This window comes from Gadus morhua, chromosome 16 (genome assembly GCF_902167405.1).
Source record: "Gadus morhua chromosome 16, gadMor3.0, whole genome shotgun sequence".
Lineage (NCBI taxonomy): Eukaryota > Metazoa > Chordata > Actinopteri > Gadiformes > Gadidae > Gadus > Gadus morhua.
Window position 1 is genome coordinate 1,973,613 of NC_044063.1, and position 20,884 is coordinate 1,994,496.

The following is a 20,884-nucleotide window of genomic DNA, read 5'->3' on the forward strand; positions in this document are numbered from 1 at the left end:
CGCAAAAAAGTTTATCCACTCGCTAGAGGTGGTTTTTGAGAAATGCGAAACAGAGTAAATTCGCAAAATGGGAGACGGAAACACATTTTGCGAATCAGCTGTGACGTAGCGAACTTTGAACACACAGGACTGACAGTCTTTCCGATTTCCGCATAACGACCGGCCATAGCAACCCTGCTGACATCAACGTGTAACGTCATCACCCTAATTCAAATTACTTTTTTGCGAACTTTCTAAAGATTCGCATCACCTTTTAGATGGAAACGCAGATACTCAGTCCTTCGAGTTGCAGAGTTCGCTCGTGCTAGGCTAACGCACGGCAACGGGCAATACTAGCCTGCTGATAAAACAGTCTTACCCAATCCACAGTACACCCGAGGCAAATCATCATAACGCAAGACTGTAGATGTAAATGTCTGTGTTGATAGAATAATGTTAGAAAAAAGACTAACCTCGCATCGCATGAATCATCGCATTTTGAGGGACTACTTTCTCAGCAGCAGCGGAATTTAACCTAGGTATCAGTCCGCCGCTGCCGTAGCCTACTACCAGGAGTATAACACTGCTGCTGAGACACAGCAAGTCCCTCAAAATGCAACGCAAGGTTGGTTTTATTTCTAACATTATTCTATCAACACAACACAGACATTTAGATCGACCGTTATAGTTGGCTCTATAGTTGATTTGCCTCGGGTGTACTGTGGAGTGGGTAAGACTGTTTTATTAGCAGGCTAGTATTGCCCGTTGCCGTGCGCTAGCCTAGCACGAGCGAACTCTGCAACTAGAAGGACTGAATGACATGTGTTGAACTTGGCAATCAGGCCCTATGTCCACAATTCAGAACTACCCCTTTAAATAAAACCAAAAGGGGATTGACCTAATGTCATTAGTGGGGGATTAGGCCTCTGGATGGAGGAGGCTACAGGACATGGGGTTTGAACTCAGAGCCCTCCAGCCTACAGGTAGGGCAGGGACATAGGGGTTTGAACCCAGAGCCCTCCAGCCAACAGGTAGGGCAGGGACATGGGGGTTTGAACCCAGAGCCCTCCAGCCTACAGGTAGGGCAGGGATATGGGGGTTTGAACCCAGGACATCTGGGCTGGGGGTCACCCCCCTCACCACGACTAGGGATGTTCCGATACCATTTTTTCCTTCCCGATACCGATTCCTGAACTAGATCGTTTATATCTATAATCTATGATTGATAAGAATATATTTGTATTCTTGTAGTAAAGCGTGAGCATCCGGAATCAGGATGTTCCGGAATCGGAACAGCTCTAACCACAACTAGGCTACTGCGATTAATCAAATTTTGATCGCATTGATATTAGCGTCAAACGATCACAAAACTAATACAATCGAATTTAGATTATTATTATATATATTTTTTTTTTCATTGAATGTTTTATAGAAAGTGCAGACAAGCTGGATACATATCTGTACATTATTTTAGATTTGAACATTTTCTTTTTGACCATCTTTTGTATTCTTCAAGGCGTTCTCAGTTACTACGCGTTGTTTTTGGGAGAGCTTGACCCAAACAATCGTGATGGTGACGTTTCCCATAATCGGCCCGCCCTACTGCGCGCGGGCCCCCGGGGGCCGTACCTGGATGGCGGGCTGGACCTTGGTGGTCCCGGTGCTGGAGGCCCCCAGGATGCTGCCGGCCGACCGGCCCTCGCACTCGTAGCGGAACCTCATGCCCCTCTCTTTGGGCTGCTCCGAGACGGCGAGGCGCGGCGCCTCCAGCAGAGACTCCAGCTGCTCCGTCCCGCTGCAGGGCCGCGCGGCCGGCGGGGGGCCCGCGGGGGTCCGGGGCCCGCCGGGGGAGGGCCCGCAGGCGCGGCGCGACGGGCCCGACGGAGACGCCCCTCTGCAGGGGGGGGCAGACGCCATCTCCCCGGGGCGGGACGCTGGAGGGAAGGGGTGGGCGAAGGAGCAGGAGGTCTGGGGGGGGGGAGAGGAGGAGGAGCAGGTCAGGGGCAGGTTCAATCTGCGGAGCTGGGGAGACCCCCAGGGACCCCCGGACGGGCGTCCGTCTGGACCCCTATCACTGGGTCACGGGGCCCTTACTGGCCCGGAGCTCCGCTGGCGTCGGACGTTAGAGCTGAACCACACAGCGCAGAGTACCTGCTGCAGGAGGACGCAAACACACACTCCCCCCCCCCCCCCTAACGCACATCACAACCACAAACACACTCTCCCGTCCTCCCACACGCACATAGCAAACACAAACACACACTCTCCTCCTCAACGCACACACACATCACAACCACACTCTCCCCTCCTCCCTCCCATCACAAACACAAACACACACTCCTTCTCCCACACACACACACATAGTAACCACAAACAGCCCTGCCAAAGAGACAGACCCTGAGAGAGCCGGAGCCGTGAAAGGCCAGAGCTCCACAGGCAGCGGCAGTGAGGCTACGAGCAGCAGGGTCTGGCCCTGAGCAGAGCTGGGGTTCTGGACGTTCTCGCGAAGCTCGCAGTCGCTGGACACCAGCTCAGATTACACACCGACCGAGAGGGTGTGGGACTGTGCCGTGGTGTGTGTTCTGCCGTCTTTTGCTTGTGTGTGTGTTTGTGTGTGTGTGTGAGTGTGTGTCTCTGGCATACCTGATATGACGAGGAACCGCTAAACAAAAGCTTGCGGAATTGAGTCAAAGAGAAGCAAACAGGAAGTGAACTCAACGTAATGTCAAATCAGCCAATCGGAAGAGCCCTGTATGCTAAGAATGTGACCCTTCACCCTGATGGGAGGGTTTGGAGGCAGAGAGGGGCAGGCAAACCGAAAGTAGGGATCATATTACGGTCTCTCCCAGCGAGAGGAGCTGCCATGTCTTCCTGTTACTACACAACACGCAACCTGGATATCTAAGTTGTGTTGATAGTTTTGACAATAAACCAAATACTGAAGAGCACATCTTACTAATATTTAATCACTATTAGTCATTAGTTAATGGTTAATAACGTTTCAGGACTTTGGACTTTCTTCTGCTTTAGATGAGAACCCTTCTGTTTTCTGTAAACCACGTGGTTTACAGTAAGAGCCGTAACAACACTGACAGTCCCGTTTCTCTGCCCCTAGATGGGGCTGCCAAGGCTGCCGCAACGGCGAGAAATGACGGCCTAAAAAGTATAAATCATAATCTGTCACGATAAGTACATGATTTAAATCCTCTATTGAATAGTAATAACAACAGCACGAATGACAGCAAGCACCAACCGTTCTGTGAGCTGCTTACCCGTGGCGCCGTGCCTCTTGCCACCAACACTGGCTCGGAGGAGAAAGAGTCCAGGCCGAGCCTCGGGGGGCCACCACAGCGCAGCTCAGCCGGGGGTGGAGGAGGGCCGGGCAGCCGGGAGCCGGAGCCGGGGTCGGGCAGCCGGGAGCCGGGGCCGGCCAGGTGTGAGCCAGGGCCGGGGAGTTTGGAGCCGGGGCCGGCCAGCCGGGAGCCGGGGCCGGGGAGGTGGGACCTGGGTCTACCCTCCTGCCCCGAGTCTTTATTCTCAGTGATAAATTCATCGATGATATCTGGGAAAAGAGCAAAACATATCGGATTAATCCTGGTAGATTGTGTTGTATTAGGAAGCAGAAGATAGATGTTGTCGCTCCGTGTGACCTGAGGCTGAGGGATGGTAACTCACCCAGTTCTGCGAGGTTCTCTGGAGCGGAGAGATAAAGTCACCGTTATTGAAAATCATAGACGACTCGGGTTAAGTTTAAAGATTCATGAAGGAGCGGATACCGAGAAAGTAAACAACTATGAAGTGTTGGATGTAGTTACTACATCCAACACTTCATAGTTGTTTACATTCTCGTTACTAACTTATAGTAACATGTTAGTCCGTCTGAACCTACCGTCCATCCTGCTGAAGACCTCCAGACCTCCCGTGTGGAACAAAACGTCGGGCGACAGAGACATCGCTGTAGTGCGGGTCTAGGAGGGACTGTGCTGGGTACGGTGAGCCGTCATCTACACTAGTGCGCAGTGACGAGCTCTGAAGTGAAACCACGTCGTCCCTGCCTCACTGCTAGTGGCCAGCTGGTCTCTCCCGCTTACTGGAAAGTGGAAGTCCCCTGACGTCACACACGGGAAACCCCGTGGGGCAACGGATCACGCGCGGAATACCACATAGAGGAGACCCGCCTTCAGGTGATGTTAACCCAGTACCGGTGAGGACAAACACACGACGGCTTCACGTGAACTTTTTTCTAGAAGACTCGAGGCGGCTTGGCTTCGGGAGGCCCCACGCGTCTCAAAGAGGAACGACCAATAAGAGAGTACGTGAGAAGCCATTTTTTATGCGGTCATGTGTTCTGTGAAATACCGCCCTCTAGTGGCGGAGAGAAGAAAACATGAAACAGCAGTCTCATGAATCTGTCTGTAAACCATGTATACACACCGTGTAGTGTGTGTGTGTATATATATATATATATATATATATATATATATATATATATATATATATATATATATATATATAGTATACCCTGTATGCACACCGTTTAAACCCTGTGTATACCCAGTTTATGTCTATATTTCATTAAACTAAGAAAAACAAACGTGAGCTCTACACATGTATATTATTTATGTATATTAATAAAAAGCTGCTTAGTCATTTTAAATTACACTTAAGTTTTACTATAAACATGTTTGAAATGTAATATGTACCAACATGAAACCATCTTAGCATAGAATTTACAGCACTCCATAAAAGCGAGACTGTCTTTCAAAACACACTTGGCGGTCAGAATCGGCTGCTCCAGATGCGTGTGGATTGGAAATGGATCTCCAAAAAAATACAAATCAAGAAAAAAAAATAACCGCGGAATTAGCTATCGCTAAACAATTTCACATCAGTAAAAACATGACAAGCTGACTCTGTACAGTTTCAGGACGTAAAAAATAAGTCTGACTGAAAATCAAGTACAGTTTCAGGAACATAGAAAATAAATCAATGACTGAAAAAAAATGTTCTCATTGACAATATTAATATATTTATATTAATACCAACAAGGCTATTTACTTTTATTAGTTTTTTTAACGTTCAAGTTTGGAACAACAACCATTAATTTAAAATGGAGGGTAGCATTCAGGTGGAGTGTTAGACAGGTCCCCCTCTGTCCGTCGGCCCCTCCCAGCCCTCCTGGCTCCGCCCCTGTGCTCTGCCCGACCACCAGGGGGCAGCGCCGTGGAACTGTGACGCTCATGGAATGAAAGGAAGAAGAACTGGGGGAATCAACAGGTCAAAATGAAACGCTACGGCGGGCAACTGAAGAGCGATACGTGGCGGGACCGACTCACACCACACGGCCGTTACCCTCGCAAAATCATACAGAATACGGGACATCACGTTGTTTACTTCACTGTAAGAAGGAGAGCGGGGGGGGGGGGGGTTGGTCGGGGGGGGGCACCAGCGCTGATCCACCACACGGGTCAGGTGGTGTTAAAATAATGACTTATGTTGTTGTTGTTGTTGTTGAAGCGACGTCCATGACAGATAAACAACAGCTCCCTTCCCAGGCTTGAACAAGTCCTCTTTGTACTGAGGGGGTGGGAGGAGGAGGGGGGGGCGGTTTGTTGGTTAGTCGTTCTTCTTCTCCTCGTCTGCTTTGTCTGTGATGGCGGCGGCGGGGGCGGCGGCGATGGCGGGGGGCTCCCCGTCGACGGCGGCGGTGATGGCGGGGGGCACGCCGTCGACGGGGGCGTCCCCGTCGACGGGCTTCTCAGCCCCGCTGGTGCCGAACTCGTTCATCCGGTTGGGGTCGACCCGGTAGATCCAGCGCTGGTAGAGGTAGATGAAGAACACCACGTCTGGGGGGGGGGGGTCAGAGGTCAGCATGATGCAACGCAAGGTCATCGTGTACCGACGCAAGGTTGGCAACATCGTTTTTTTTTGTAATAAGAAACAAATTCAGTAAAAATGAATAGTATAATTATATTTAAGAAAATTAAAAAGTGTAGCATAGGCCACAGTTCTGCTCTGTGCAGGAGAATTGGCGCGCCGAAAATTGACGCGCTTCCTTACAAGACCGGTAACCATAGTAACGCCGGTAAACAAACCCCGCGAAGCCCAATCCCTACTCAGCTCCCGCGCTACGGCCATCCGGAGGCGCACAGAGCTTTTGGCCGTATAATTATTATACCATTATATATAGAACGTTATAAGACGCCGAGAATTGGCCGCTGCCAGCCGCTGTCACCGAGTGTGAGAGGAGAGTTGACGGAGAAGATGGCGGTTGACCTATAGTTTCAAAGTTAATACCGTTTATACCGGTAATACCGGTGTTGACACGAGCGTATTACTTGGTGTAAAAATGTCCACACCGCGGCAACCCGTCACAATGTACCGACGCAAGGTCCCAAGGTCATATTGTACCGACGCAAGGTCATGTCATCTCATAATTTACTATACTGTGGTTTGATCCATTGATGGCAGTAATGTTAACACACAAAGGCATACCCAAGACCAAAACCTGTTATAATACATCCATTTTCACTAGTTGTGACCGATTCAGATCCATAGACGATAAAAAAGATACAATTCTCACATGTATGGATTTTTCTTCTTAAACCCGTACAAGTAAGCATTTAAAAACCCTTTAAAGCCCGGAGAGAAGACACTGCACATCTGTCATTAAAGATAAACCTGTCATGTTTTACTGCACGCTCCCTGACAGGTGAACAGGCAGCACTGCTGGGATGAGGCCGAGTGGACAGAGACCACATGACAGTGAGATGAGACCTCAGCGAGGTGAGACCTCAGCGAGGTGAGACCACAAGACAGTGAGACGAGACCTCAGCGAGATGAGACCTCAGCGAGGCGAGACCACATGACAGCGAGGTGAGACCTCAGCGAGGTGAGACCTCAGCGAGGTGAGACCTCAGTGAGATGAGGACTTAGGCCCCGTTCACACGAAGCCGATTTCATGGCGAAACCGCAAAGGTCTTGTACGGTTCGGCCTCCCGTACACACGAAGCCGGCGAATCCGCTGACCGAAACCGCAAACTTCTGAAACCACCCTCGGAGGTGGTTTCAAATCTACCCGGTTTCGTTTTGGATTCGTGTGTACGCCTGAAACCGACTGAAACCGCAAACCATGACGTCATCGCCTCACCCCTCGACCTCCTAGCCAATGGCTCTTAAGCCCGCGGAGTCTCAGAAATCACACATAAGGGCAGCCTTTATGCGCATGCTCGCCTCTTGTGTACTACAGCGTTTCTACAGATCTACCCGGTTTCGCTTGGCTTCGTCTTTACGGAGATACTTCGAAACCGGATAGATCGAAACCGTAACGGTTTCGCCCGTTTCGGCTTCGTGTGAACAGGGCCTGAGAAGAGACCTTATGACAGTGAGATGAGGACTGAGAGGGCAGAAACCTCAGGACGAAGAGGTCTGAGAGAGAGGAACCTACCGTCCCGAAGACACCCTATTCTGTACATCATGGGCATCTTGATGACGAAGGCGAAGAGGTCATCGATGAAGGTGTTGAGCGCCTTGTAGGTGAGCATCCTCCACGGGAGGTGGGCTACCGACTTCATCTTGTAGTTGATGAAGAGCTGCGGCGTCATGGTGATGAAGCCTGGGGGGACGACGACGACGTTAAGAGGGCAACCACGTCACAACCACAGGGACCGTCAGGAACTACGAACGCACTGATTGTATGTTGCACGTCCTGCCACTTTGAAATAGTACTTAGCGTTGTGTAGCTGTCTTATCCTAGCCGTCTTGTTAGAGCTTGGTACTATGAACATCCCTAATATAGATTGTTAATGTTTCTCTTTCTTCTCACAAATGTACTAAAGGAACTTTGTCAGAAGATTAATTAACAGTAAGTCGCTTTGGATGAAAAAGTCGATACCCTTAATGTCATACGAACCATACAATCCCTCATTCCCCTTCCCTACGTGTATGAAGCCACGCAGTCCCTAAGCACCACCAGACGACCTTAGTGGTAAGAACAACAGCTTGTTCCTCAGACCCATTGAGACAATATGCAGCCTTGAGGACCAGAGACAATAGCTGAGGAAGCGAGCGCCGGATCCACTCACCGAAGGTTAACAAGAAGCCGTAGAGCATGCTGAGAACCCAGGAGTACCAGCCCTTGTGCTCCACGTACAGCAGGCTGTAGATGGCGTAGCAGCCGAACAGAGGGTACAGCAGCCAGGAGAGATACTTGAAGGCCATCTGGACGGGGGCGGGCAAACAGAGGAGCTACGTTACCACGGCTGAATGATAATGGGCGGCTGGATTGATTATGGAACATTTTGTGTCCTTCAAATAAAACAAAAAAATTATTATTTGAGTATTTCAGCTCAGTATCACAGGCTTAGGCTGTTTCCAGTACGTTTGTGATTCACAGCTTTTCCAGAAAGAAGGAAAATAAAACAAACTTAAGGAGCTTTTCTCTCTGTTCGCTGATGGCGGCGCTGGCGGGACTTACGTCGTCGTAGACTTTGGTGGAGGACTTGACGTACGTGGACTTGTCGTTAAACACCAGTCTGGGGATCAGACCGGCTATTTTATTCTCTCGGTCCAACTGAAGGAAGGCGGGAACAGAACAACAGCGTCACATGAACGCAGCGGTGAAAACATGAATCGGAACCGACGGTAAAAAAGACCAAGGAATGTTCCAGAGAGAGGATCCGTTCCGTTCTCCTCGAGCAGGGCTCACCTTGACGTCCATGACCTTGGTGATCTTCCAGAAGTCGATGAGCAGGCCGATGAACACGCTGACCTGCACCACGAAGTTGGTCTCGTTGTCCAGGATGTAGAGCAGCACCACCCCTGACTGGAACACCCCGAAGATGATGGAGCGCACCGAGAGCCCCTCCAGGGACTGGCGGCTGTTCCAGAACTGGATGTCTGGGGAGAGGAGGAGAGAGCCACGCGTTAGAGAGGAGAGAGGAGAGAGCCACGCGTTAGAGAGGAGAGGAGGAGAGAGCCACGCGTTAGAGAGGAGAGGAGGAGAGAGGAGAGGAGGAGAGGGGAGAGGAGGAGAGAGGAGAGGAGGAGAGTAGGAGAGAGCCACGCGTTAGAGAGGAGAGGAGGAGAGAGGAGAGGAGGAGAGGGGAGAGGAGGAGAGGAGGAGAGAGCCGGGCGTTAGAGAGGAGAGGAGGAGAGAGCCGGGCGTTAGAGAGGAGAGGAGGAGAGAGAGAGGAGGAGAGGAGGAGAGAGCCGGGCGTTAGAGAGGAGAGGAGGAGAGGGGAGAGGAGGAGAGGAGGAGAGAGGAGAGGAGGAGAGGGGAGAGGAGGAGAGAGCCACGCGTTAGAGAGGGGAGGAGGAGAGAGCCACGCGTTAGAGAGGAGAGGAGGAGAGGGGAGAGGAGGAGAGGGGAGAGGAGGAGAGAGCCACGCGTTAGAGAGGAGAGGAGGAGAGAGCCGGGCGATAGAGAGGAGAGGAGGAGGAGACACTCATATGGTCGAGACTCAGAGTCCGACCTTACCGTTCTTGAAGGCCAGGAACTCGAAGATGCTGTGGACGATCGACACCACGATGGTCACTCCCAGAAGGTAGGGGTTGGTTTCCAGAAGGGCAACCTGCAGAAGAAGAGTTCCACATTCCAAACCGGTCATGTACGGTCACGGTATGCATTGTTACTCTGCTACCTGCCAGTGTAACTAGTAACATGGTTCTGGTGCTAGTCACTCAGAGTTAAAAAGGACATCACCGTCTCGACCCGAGTTCCTTGTTACTAACGTAAGTTATCCTTAGATTATATAACATAATAAAACCGTTTTTAAAATGACTTCCGGAGCGCGTTGGGTTTCGTGCCGCGCTCACCTTGACCGAGTCCTGGTCCTCGTCCGACTGCTCGTAGGTGTCGTCGGGCAGGAAGTTCCAGGGCGAGCGTGCGTTCTGCGCGGCGTACAGCTGCCAGCGCCACAGCGACAGCTGACAGAAGCTCAGCCGCAGAGGCAGGTGGGGCAGCGTGTCGTTGATGGGGTAGTAGTCCTTCTGCAGGTTCCAGTAGTCGTTGAAGTACACGATGGGGTAGTAGTCGCCGCTGACCGCGTCAAACTTAACATCTAGGAGTAGAACACAGAGGAGAACGGTCACCCTAACATCTAGGAGTAGAACAGAGAGGAGAACGGTCAACCCTAACATCTAGGAGTAGAACAGAGAGGAGAACGGTCACCCTAACATCTAGGAGTAGAACAGAGAGGAGAACGGTCAACCCTAACATCTAGGAGTAGAACAGAGAGGAGAACGGTCAACCCTAACATCTAGTAGGAGAACAGAGAGGAGAACGGTCAACCCTAACATCTAGGAGTAGAACAGAGAGGAGAACGGTCAACCCTAACATCTAGGAGTAGAACAGAGAGGAGAACGGTCACCCTAACATCTAGGAGTAGAACACAGAGGAGAACGGTCACCCTAACATCTAGGAGTAGAACAGAGAGGAGAACACAGTCATACATTCAACTAGGAGCGATGGAAGGGGAACAGAGGACAGTGAAACTTAACCTCGAGGAGGGGAACAGAGAGGGGAACAGAGAGTGAAACTGGGACGCATTGAAACGGTCACGTCTCTTGTTAATAAGTCCACAAATCAGACCAAAGATTAATGTCTAATGGCCGACGAGCTCACGAAGGGGGGCCAGTTATTATTTTTGCCCATTGATGGGCATTCAAGGGGGGGGTGGATCTTCAAGCAGGTAATGGGAGAATACAAACTCGGCCATAACGTGTCAACTGAATCAAAGTGATGGTACGGTATCCAAATAAACAGTGTATAGAATGTCCGCTACACCTATGGAACGTAGTTTCGCCACTTCTGCAGTTTCAGTCGACTGTAGTTTCCCCCCCGCGTGCAAATTAGTTTCTCCTCAGTAGAAGATCTCCGTAGTGAAACGGCGTGACCCCGCCCCCCCGGGCTTCTGGTTCGCTCCCCCCAGAGGTTCTGCTCTACCCCAGTATGACCCCTGGAGGGGGGGCTCCTCATGAGTCTAGGGGCCCGTCCACACGGAGCCGATTCTTTGGTGGAACCGCATCGGTCTTGTGCGTTTGGGCCGACTGTCCAGACGGATCCGACGGCTCCGGTGCCAGGGAACGCACTTTTCTGAAACCAGGTCCCAGGATGGATTCAAATAAAAACTGACCTTTTTGGTTTCGTGTGGGGATTCGTGTGGACGCCTAAAACGCAAACGAGGACGTCATCGCTCACCCCCGCACCAGCTGGGCGACGTTAGAGTTGCTTTGAATATTTTATTTGTATCGTTTTTGTAGCGTACAGCCCCTTGGTAAATTTAATTACTAACATTCAAAAGTATTTCTGCTCAATTTAAAAAGGTTTCATCTCCTCCCCGACTGAATGTTTGTCCACAGCGTGCAGGCTGGCTGCCTCGCAGCCCTGATGTGCTCCCCTTCGTTCGGTGGAGAACCAGCGCCTTCAATATGTTCTACAGCGTTTCTACAGCTCGATGCGTCTCCGCAATGAGTCCGTCTTTACGGAGATCTTCCTGAAACGCATCAAAGGAAAACAGAGAGGAAGAGATGGTTTTGGCCCTTGTGTCCAGGGCCTAGCGGCGGGGGGGACCTACGCTGGTCCAGAGGGGGCGGCACCGAGCCCTTGACCCAGGCCGTGTGGTCGTCCACGATGTTGATGGTGAGGTTCGGGTGCCAGTGGGAGATGACCTCCACGGGGCCGTGGCTCTCTGCCCGCTGCAGGGAGGAGGAGAGAGGAGGGGAGGAGAGGAGAGAGGAGAGGAGGAGAGGAGAGGAGGAGGAGAGGAGGAGGAGAAGAGGAGAGGAGGAGAGAGGATGGGAGGAGAGAGGAGGTGAGGAGAGGAGTCAGTGAAGGTGACGTCAGAAGAACAAGGAGCCGTTGGATCGTTGTCTCCTACGTCCCACCCTCTCAGGGGTGATTAGACATTACAGACATTTCCAAACAGTCTACGGCAGATGTCTCAAACTTGCGTCCCGGGGGCCAATTTAGGCCCGCGTGATGATACGAGTTTGAGACCTCTACAGTCTACAGTGTTTAAGACCCTTTTCCTTCAGTGAGATCTAAACAATGCACATTAACGACATCAGATTTGTGATTGTTTTGAGTTTTGTGGTCGTTCAGTTTAGTGCCAACTAATAATATTAGTAATCAATCCAAAGAGCCGACAGGGTTCTTGTGGTTTCGGAGGACTCACCTTGATGACCTCGGGGTCTGCCTCCGTCTCGCCCGTCAGCAGATTCTTAGTCTTCATAAACTTTCTTCGTTTGAACTTATTCAGCACTGAGAAGAGAAGAGAAAGGATTAGAATGGTCCATGTAACCAGGACGCTGGCTGGATCCACCCGTTGGTGTGTCCGTGTAAGGATGTGTGTGTGTGTGTGTGTAAGGGATTGTGCGTACGTGTAAGGGTGTACGTGCATGCGTGTTAGAGCCTGTGTGTAAGGGTATGTGTGTGTTTAAGGATGCGTGAGTGTGTGCGCATGTAAGAGTGTGTGTGCGTTAGGGGTGGGAAAAATAATCGATTCTACGATGCATCACGATTCTCGCTAGAACGATTCTGTCTCGGTGCAGATAAATTAATAATCAGATTATCATTATTTTTTTACCTGCTGCAACATTCTGTTCGCCAGAGAGGGATAATTTTTGGAATTTTAAAATAATTGAATTTATCTTCAGTGTGTATTGGCCAATCTGATTTGCCTTGACACGATTGCGATTCAGCCTACGCATAGCATGCGCGCAAACTCACAGCCAGACACAAGAACTACTTCTAATTCAAGAGCAGCTTTTTCTTTAATGACAGAAAAGAAAGATTAGAAAGAAAATAAAACTGAAACCTATTTTTTGCATGCTTCCATATTGTGTTATAATGCAAGCTGCATTGATTATTGCATTGTTCATAGAAAGTCATATTTGTGACAAAAGCTTTCTCTCTTATAAAATATAAGATAAGTTCAATCATCTGTTGAAGTCTTTAATGATCATCACAAAAGTAGGAAGTGATTAGCAAACTCTGAGTAGCAAACCCAGATGTATATAGATATTTTTGAAAATCACGCATGGAAATGTACATAAAAAAAATTGTTGCATCGAGATGCATCGATAATCGCTTCAGAATCGAATCGCTGACCTCATAATCGGAATCGAATCGTGAGGTGCCAAGAGATACCCACCCCTAGTGTGCGTGCGTGTAAGGGCGTACATGCGTGAGTGTAAGAGCGTGTGTGTAAGGGTATGTGTGTGTTTAAGGATGCGTGTGTGTGCATGTAAGGGAGTTTGTCTGCGTGTGCGTGCGTGCGTTCCTTGCTGGGCGTTGACTCACTGCGCGTGGAGTGCACCGTGGCCAGTCTGCGGTACTGCCCCTTCCGTTTGGGGTCGGGGTGGAAGCCGCTCTTGGTGAAGTACACGTGCATGTACATGGAGCCGTTCTGCAGCAGCGTCTGCAAGCCACACCACCAGGAATGAGATAACACACACATTAACCACTCTGTGGTCCAGTCCCGTAATGGGCTCCGACCCCAGGGGACCGTTCATCACCCGCCGGCTCTTAATCGCCCCTAAACGAGTGCCCACCTCGGGGATGTCCATCTCCCGGTAGTGCTCATAGCAGCCGTCGCCGTTCTCGCCCGTGGACCAGTCCCCGTAGACCAGGTCCTGGTGGAACCAGAACAGCGCCTCCGTGTTGTTGAAGTCCACGAACACCTCGTCCGGGGAGATGTACACGTAGAAGTCCTGAGCACACGGAGGGAGAGAGAGGACGAGGGATGAGGAGGGAGAGAGAGGACGAGGGACGAGGAGGGAGAGAGAGGACGAGGGATGAGGAGGGAGAGAGAGGACGAGGGACGAGGAGGGAGAGAGAGGACGAGGGACGAGGAGGGAGAGAGAGGACGAGGGACGAGGAGGGAGAGAGAGGACGAGGGTGAGGAGGGAGAGAGAGGACGAGGGACGAGGAGGGAGAGAGAGGACGAGGGACGAGGAGGGAGAGAGAGGACGAGGGACGAGGAGGGAGAGAGAGGACGAGGGACGAGGAGGGAGAGAGAGGACGAGGGACGAGGAGGGAGAGAGAGGACGAGGGACGAGGAGGGAGAGAGAGGACGAGGGTGAGGAGGGAGAGAGAGGACGAGGAGGGAGAGAGAGGACGAGGGACGAGGAGGGAGAGAGAGGACGAGGGATGAGGAGGGAGAGAGAGGACGAGGAGGGAGAGAGAGGACGAGGGATGAGGAGGGAGAGAGAGGACGAGGAGGGAGAGAGAGGACGAGGGTGAGGAGGGAGAGAGAGGACGAGGGTGAGGAGGGAGAGAGAGGACGAGGGATGAGGAGGGAGAGAGAGGACGAGGGATGAGGAGGGAGAGAGAGGACGAGGGACGAGGAGGGAGAGAGAGGACGAGGGTGAGGAGGGAGAGAGAGGACGAGGGTGAGGAGGGAGAGAGAGGACGAGGGATGAGGAGGGAGAGAGAGGACGAGGGTGAGGAGGGAGAGAGAGGACGAGGGACGAGGAGGGAGAGAGAGGACGAGGGATGAGGAGGGAGAGAGGGGACGAGGGACGAGGAGGGAGAGAGAGGACGAGGGACGAGGAGGGAGAGGGCGCAGCGACCAGAGAGGAGGCGGTGGTGCACCCCTCAGCCTGGCGGTGTGTGAGGTCAGGGGCCTCTCTCACCATCAGGGTGTCTTTGGGGAAGAGGTTGCGGCTGGGGAGCCGGGGGGCCCCTGCCGGGGTGCTGGGGTCGGGCGTGGCCGGGCCCCGACGGAACCAGCTGCTGATGGCCCAGATTATGAATATCCTGGAGAAGGAGCCCCAAGGTTAGGATTAGATTAGACACAGTAACACGCTTAATCTCTACACCTTGTTGTTCTTCGGTCGAGGCCACAGAGTAGGCGATGCTGAGTTAGAGTACAGCTTGTTTAGACGAGGGAGACATTCACAGGCCGCGGTTGGAACCGATGTGTAGTGGCTCGTAAGTTACTCATGGTGTGGAGTCGGATTAGTAAATCAACCGTGATGGGGGGGCTCTGATGGGCGGACCTTTTCTATGGCCTCGCTTGGGATTCAGAAATGAAGGCCATTGTTCTATTCCAGCCCTCAGGTGATAAGTGCGGTAAAATCTCATTTTGTTGCTGCCAACCCAACAATGGACGCATGTTTTAATGTTGACCTTGTTGTAATGAAACGGAAGAGTCTGGCTGCTCGCGGGAACAGATAAACATCACGACATTATTGGTTTTGTAGACCTGCTACAAGGACACTCAATATGAAGCCTGTGATGTGGTCAACGCTGTGGTCACAGTGGTCAACGCTGGAACACACACACACACACACACACACACACACACACACACACACACACACACACACACACACACACACACACACACACACACACACACACACACACACACACACACACACACACACACACACACACGAGTGCTACAGGAGTGACCGCCTCATCAGATAAACACCTCGTTGAACTGCATTCTATAGATCACGGGACGGTGGCGTCACACAGTAATGACTTCTGTGCTCGTGTGATGCATGATAATAAATGGGAAGCTTCTATCAGCGTATGACACAGTGCACACAGCTGCCTGCTGTTCTGGTCCCATTGGTTTCTGACATATTTGTTTATTTAAGGTGTATGCAAAGCTCTTTGAAACATGAAATAACAACTGCTGCAAAAATATTGGACAACAGTCAGAAGTACAATCTGATTGATGGTATTCCTTACGAAATATCACTATCAAAAAGGTATGTTCAATCCAAGCTAATCGTAGATCATATTAGACATCCATTTACTTTAATGGTTTGAAACCAGCAACAGCACCCATGAGGTGATCGGGTCAATGGTTTGTTGTCTGTTCATCAATCCCTACATGCAATACATTAAGGCCCATCTTTAGTCTGTGTTGCAACATTGACTCTTAATTTAAGACTCGTCTCCACGCCAACTAGCAACTCTCTCTCCTGGCACCAATTAATGAGCCCTCAAGTCGCATTAGCCGACCCGTGGTACAGAGGAGGATCTGTACACCACACCACTCCCCAGAGCCGCCTCCAGGCAGAGCCAGAGGGGCGGTGAGGGGGAGTACCCTTAGAGGGGTCAGGAGGACGACCCTTAGAGAGGTCAGGGGGACGACCCTTGGAGAGGTCAGGGGAACGACCCTTAGAGAGGTCAGGGGGACGACCCTTGGAGAGGTTAAGGGCACGACCCTTAGAGAGGTCAGGGGGACAACCCTTAGAGAGGTCAGGGGGACAACCCTTAGAGAGGTCAGGGGGACAACCCTTAGAGAGGTCAGGGGGACAACCCTTAGAGAGGTCAGGGGGACAACCCTTGGAGAGGTTAAGGGCACGACCCTTAAGAGAGGTCAGGGGGACGACCCTTAAGAGAGGTCAGGGGGGACGACCCTTAGAGAGGTCAGGGGGACGACCCTTAGAGAGGTCAGGGGGACGACCCTTGGAGAGGTCAGGGGGACAACCCTTGGAGAGGTCAGGGGGACAACCCTTGGAGAGGTCAGGGGGACAACCCTTAGAGAGGTCAGGGGGACAACCCTTAGAGAGGTCAGGGGGACAACCCTTAGAGAGGTCAGGGGGACAACCCTTGGAGAGGTTAAGGGCACGACCCTTAGAGAGGTCAGGAGGATGACCCTTAGAGAGGTCAGGGGGACGATCCTTAGAGGGGTCAGGAGGACGACCCTTAGAGAGGTCAGGGGGACGATCCTAAGAGAGGTCAGGGGGAGGACCCATAGAGGGGTCAGGAGGACGACCCTTAGAGAGGTCAGGGGGACGACCCTTGGAGAGGTTAAGGGCACGACCCTTAGAGAGGTCAGGGGGACGACCCTTCGAGAGGTCAGGGGGACAACCCTTGGAGAGGTTAAGGGCACGACCCTTAAGAGAGGTCAGGGGGACGACCCTTAGAGAGGTCAGGGGGACGACCCTTAGAGAGGTCAAGGGGGACGACCCTTAAGGGGTCAGGAGGACGACCCTTAGAGGGGTCAGGGGGACGACCCTTAGAGGGGTCAGGGGGACGACCCTTAGAGGGGTCAGGGGGACGACCCTTAGAGAGGTTAAGGGCACGACCCTTAGAGAGGTCAAGGGGGACGACCCTTAGAGAGGTTAAGGGCACGACCCTTAGAGAGGTCAAGGGGGACGACCCTCAGAGAGGTCAAGGGGGACGACCCTTAGAGAGGTCAGGGGGACGACCCTTAGAGAGGTTAAGGGCACAACCTTTGGAGGGGTTAAGGGCACGACCCTAAGAAGGGTTCTAGAACGCACTCCCTTTAGCAAGGTTAAGGGCACGACCCTTAGAGAGGTTAAGGGGCATTAACCTTAGTGGGGTTCTAGAATGCACTCTCCTTAGAGAGGTTAAGTGGACGACCCTTAGAGGGGTTCTGGAACGAACTGCCCTTAGAGAGGTTAAGGGGATTACCCTTTCTGGACCGAGGTTCTAGACCGAGTGTACGGACCAAAACGGTCGCTGAGTTTAATATTCCCGAGTGGCTTACAAATAGATTTTGCAAACAAAGATTTCAAAACAAATGATCTAAATTATAAAAAACACAAATGACTTTTGCCGCTTTTATCAACTCTGAGTTGAAGTTTTCTCCACTCTAGGCGTTCAGGGTATAGAGGCGCATAGAGCTGTACAACGAGAAGCTCCACTCTCACTAAAGACGGCCCAGCTGCTAGTCAGAAATCACAGCCAGATAAGGAGTAAGACACCAGTACCGGGCAGACCAGTCTGACGGGGGTAATGAGATGGCTGCCCTCTCTGTGACCTGCATTGAAGCTGTAGGCTTCAGCATCCGTCAACCTCCAGACTTAAGACTTATCGGAAGAACTTCCTGCAGGATTGTTCCTTTCAATGTGGAGGCAGGAGTTCAAAGCCACATTCATAATGGGAAAAACCCGTTGAATTAAACCTTAAACAAACAGGGTCAACCCGTACCCTCTGCTCCTCAAACTGGTTCCAAAATGAGTGCAAACAAGCTCAGTTTTGAAAAAGAATCATGTCTGAACGATGGGTTCACTGCCTCAAGCAGGAACGCGAATGCCTCCAATACTGGGTTAACAGGGTTGGTGTTGATGGGTTTGATTTTCCAGCGTTCTTAATCATGTTTCGTTACCGGGGGGGGGCATTGGTAGAGAAGGACAAAGACGTGGCCGTCCTGAAGATATGTGCGTGGGAGCACGTACCTGAAGAGGACTCCTTTGATGACCTGCCAGGCGTTGGGCGGGGGCGCTGCCGCCGGGGCGTCTCCGGCGGTGTCGGCGGTCTGGACGGCCTGGTCTCCGTCCGCCACGGCGGCGACCGTCCCGTTGCTGCCCACCTGGAGAGAGACAAGGGGGAGAGGGTCCGGTGAGGGAGAAAAGGGGGGCGGGGGGTGAGGACAGGGCGGGGGAGAGGGTCAGGCCACCGACTTGATGACTGTGGCTGACTGAATGCTGATTAAATATTAATTAGCATTCATGACTGAATGCTAATCAAAACAAACAATCAGGTGTGTGCCATCTGGGGGTGGCCAAGCCCATGTCAGAGGAGGAATGGCAGGCCGGGACCCCGCTGACCCCCACCCACTGGATGGGTCAATGAGTTTTGTTGTGGAGGACTCATGAGGGAAATACTCATCACACCCCAAATCATTCAACTCAAGGAGTTAATTTCCATATCTTAAAGAATCGGCGAAACAGTGAGTCATTCGCAATTTCTAAGCCCACTGTTGACCCCATCCATGGTGGCTGTCGTTAACCCAATCAGCTTTGTGACAAAGCCCCCCTCCCCCGCGAGACCACATTCTAGTGAGACAACAGACAGCCACACGGCAGATCATGAGACCACGCTGTCTACTCATCCTCTGCCCATCCAGAGCCCGGACCTGGGATGTCTCCGGTTATTAAAAGGACTGATGGGAACAGACATGTGCCCCAACGCCAGCTCTGAAGGAACCAGTAGCTAAACGTTATGGTTTGAGAAATGATATGTTGGAAAAATGTAATCTCCCCCATCTTGACACGAGGGCCTGCCATGAAAAGTCATGGATCATCTTTTTAAATAGTTTTCACCTGAAGTTCCAAAGCTATTACACGTTGCAATTTCGACAGTACAGCTGATCTGAAGAGAATAGTGCCGTCACACTTGAATAGAGCATTTGGTCGATGTTAACAAGGTAGAGAACACTGTTAAAGTTTACCTCCACAGCCTGTTTTGGAGATGAATGAGAACCAGGAGCAAACATGGAAAGGTGACACAAAAAAAACAACGGTGTCATTAGACAGGTTTTGGTAGTAAAATTAGATAAGGCTGACTGCCAATTCCTCTTGGAACCATTGTCACATAGGACGTTAATGGTTGATGCCTTGGTGTCGAACCCATGGCCACCAGAAAGCAATCATTGACACGGTTCATATTCATTCAGCCAGGATTAACAATTAACCACCATGCCGACTGAATTAGCCCAGATAGCTGCATCCTTCGAAGAGGAGCCTGCTCTTCAATGGCGTGTTGGAAGGACGTGATAAATTAAACTGAGTTTACTTCTCCATTTCATTCAGAATATCCTTGTTATGGTAGAGACACCGGTTACAGAGACAAAAACATCCGTGTATGTTTCTGGAGAAACCGGTCTATTAAAAACCCCAGTACAATTACCAAGTACTGTATGAACCAGCACGATTATTAAGAACGAAATTAAGTGACCCTGTACGATTACTAGGGACTCAATTACCTGACCCAGTACCAATAACTAAATGACCCGGTTCAGACCACTGACGGATGACCAGATGAACAGGTCCAGTCCCATGATAACCGGTCCAGTACCATGATAACCGATACAGTACCATGATTAACCGGTCCAGTCCCATAACGGAGGGCAAGGTGACCCGGTCCACTCCGATGATGAATCAGTCGAGTCCAGTCCCATGACGGAGGACCAGATGAACGGAACCGGCCAATGTTAAGAAGGAACACCGCGTCCATGGAGGGCAGGTCCACGGTGCCCCACATCACCCTGAGCTACATACCCGGGTCACACTGACCCTAGAAGAGCCACCTGACTCAGGCCAGGAGAGCAGCATCACGGGTTCGAGCCCCGGGTTCAGAGCCGTGATGACGGGGTGTTAGGCCGTGTGACTGACAGCTACACTGCGGTCGTCGGCTCGCTACGACGGCCAAGTACACGACGTGGTTGGACGGGACCGGTCGCGGTGACACCGCCGTGTCTTAAGGCAGTGGGTTTGAACGAGACGAGATGTGGATTTCAGGTGCTGCCGGTTCGAGTCCCGGCGGTCGGCTAACGTCAGAGGGGGTCGTTTCAGACCCGGCATGACTACGTCACTAATGGTGGTGGGATGACCTGTATAAATCGTTTTTTTCTCCGCGGTTGCGCCTACGACTCGGTCGAAATTTGTACGGCGGCATTTTTTAAAGAAATGTAGAAATGTGTGCGGTCCGTGTCATTCATTTTTACCTCGCCGTTGCCCACAGCCTCCGGACTCGCTGCGCTCTCCTGCGTCGCCATCTTCCTTGTCTCTGTCGCGCACACGGCAGGTTGTGAAATCACACTGCTCCTATCGCGAGATCTCTCGTCACGGCAGGTTGTGAAATAACACTGCTCCTATCGCGAGATGTAACTTCACGGCGTCACAATGACGGGATTTTTTTGGTGACTATTTCAGGTCACATTTATAAAACATGCCTTGAGGTTTTACATTAAAAAATAACTTCATCAACCCTTCAATTATAACTTACTTTAATTATATTATAATTATCAGAACGTCCATACACATACAAATGTGCTTTTAACTCAATATATAATGAAGCGCGGAAATTATGTTTAGTTTAACGGGTTATGTATTCATTTAATGCGAAATGGTTCACTTTACAGGCAGGTTAACTTTACAATTCCCAAACCCTATGGGTGGATCAATTATT

At 51.3% G+C, this 20,884-nt stretch overlaps 2 protein-coding genes across 3 annotated transcripts in view; both read right to left on the reverse strand.

Annotated features, from left to right (window-relative positions):
- Positions 1-4,271, reverse strand: part of relb (v-rel avian reticuloendotheliosis viral oncogene homolog B) — an 11,515-nt gene extending 7,244 nt beyond the window's left edge. The window contains exons 1-4 of one of the 2 annotated variants that reach the window (XM_030380849.1): positions 3,869-4,271; positions 3,655-3,672; positions 3,252-3,541; positions 1,609-1,947 (exon numbers count right to left, since the gene is read on the reverse strand). In XM_030380849.1, the coding sequence (XP_030236709.1) occupies positions 1,609-1,947; positions 3,252-3,541; positions 3,655-3,672; positions 3,869-3,932 (711 nt within the window). In that variant the 5' untranslated portion in view covers positions 3,933-4,271. Of the gene's footprint in view, positions 1-1,608; positions 1,948-2,622; positions 3,177-3,251; positions 3,542-3,654; positions 3,673-3,868 lie in introns of those variants that run through there. The other variant, XM_030380850.1, reaches the window with a different exon arrangement.
- Positions 4,272-4,580: 309 nt separating this feature from the next.
- Positions 4,581-20,508, reverse strand: clptm1 (CLPTM1 regulator of GABA type A receptor forward trafficking). The gene is made up of 14 exons (XM_030380852.1): positions 20,421-20,508; positions 18,151-18,284; positions 14,617-14,740; positions 13,534-13,692; positions 13,283-13,400; positions 12,156-12,241; positions 11,556-11,676; positions 9,796-10,040; positions 9,458-9,551; positions 8,687-8,877; positions 8,456-8,551; positions 8,064-8,199; positions 7,427-7,594; positions 4,581-5,825 (listed from the first exon to the last, which is right to left on the reverse strand). Exons 1-14 carry the CDS (start codon positions 20,469-20,471, stop codon positions 5,596-5,598), a joined length of 1,953 nt encoding a protein of 650 aa, XP_030236712.1. The 5' UTR covers positions 20,472-20,508; the 3' UTR covers positions 4,581-5,595.
- Between the last annotated feature and the right edge of the window lie 376 nt (positions 20,509-20,884).

Bases quoted from the DNA above. Each gene is read 5' to 3' on its own strand.
- clptm1 (XM_030380852.1), bottom strand. From the start codon at position 20,471: ATGGCGACGCAGGAGAGCGCAGCGAGTCCGGAGGCTGTGGGCAACGGC. The intron at 14,741-18,150 runs GTACGTGCTCCC...CTCCTTCTCCAG, and splicing joins ATCAAAGGAGTCCTCTTCAG to GATATTCATAATCTGGGCCA. The intron at 7,595-8,063 runs GTGAGTGGATCC...TCGTCCCCCCAG, and splicing joins CGGCTTCTTGTTAACCTTCG to GCTTCATCACCATGACGCCG.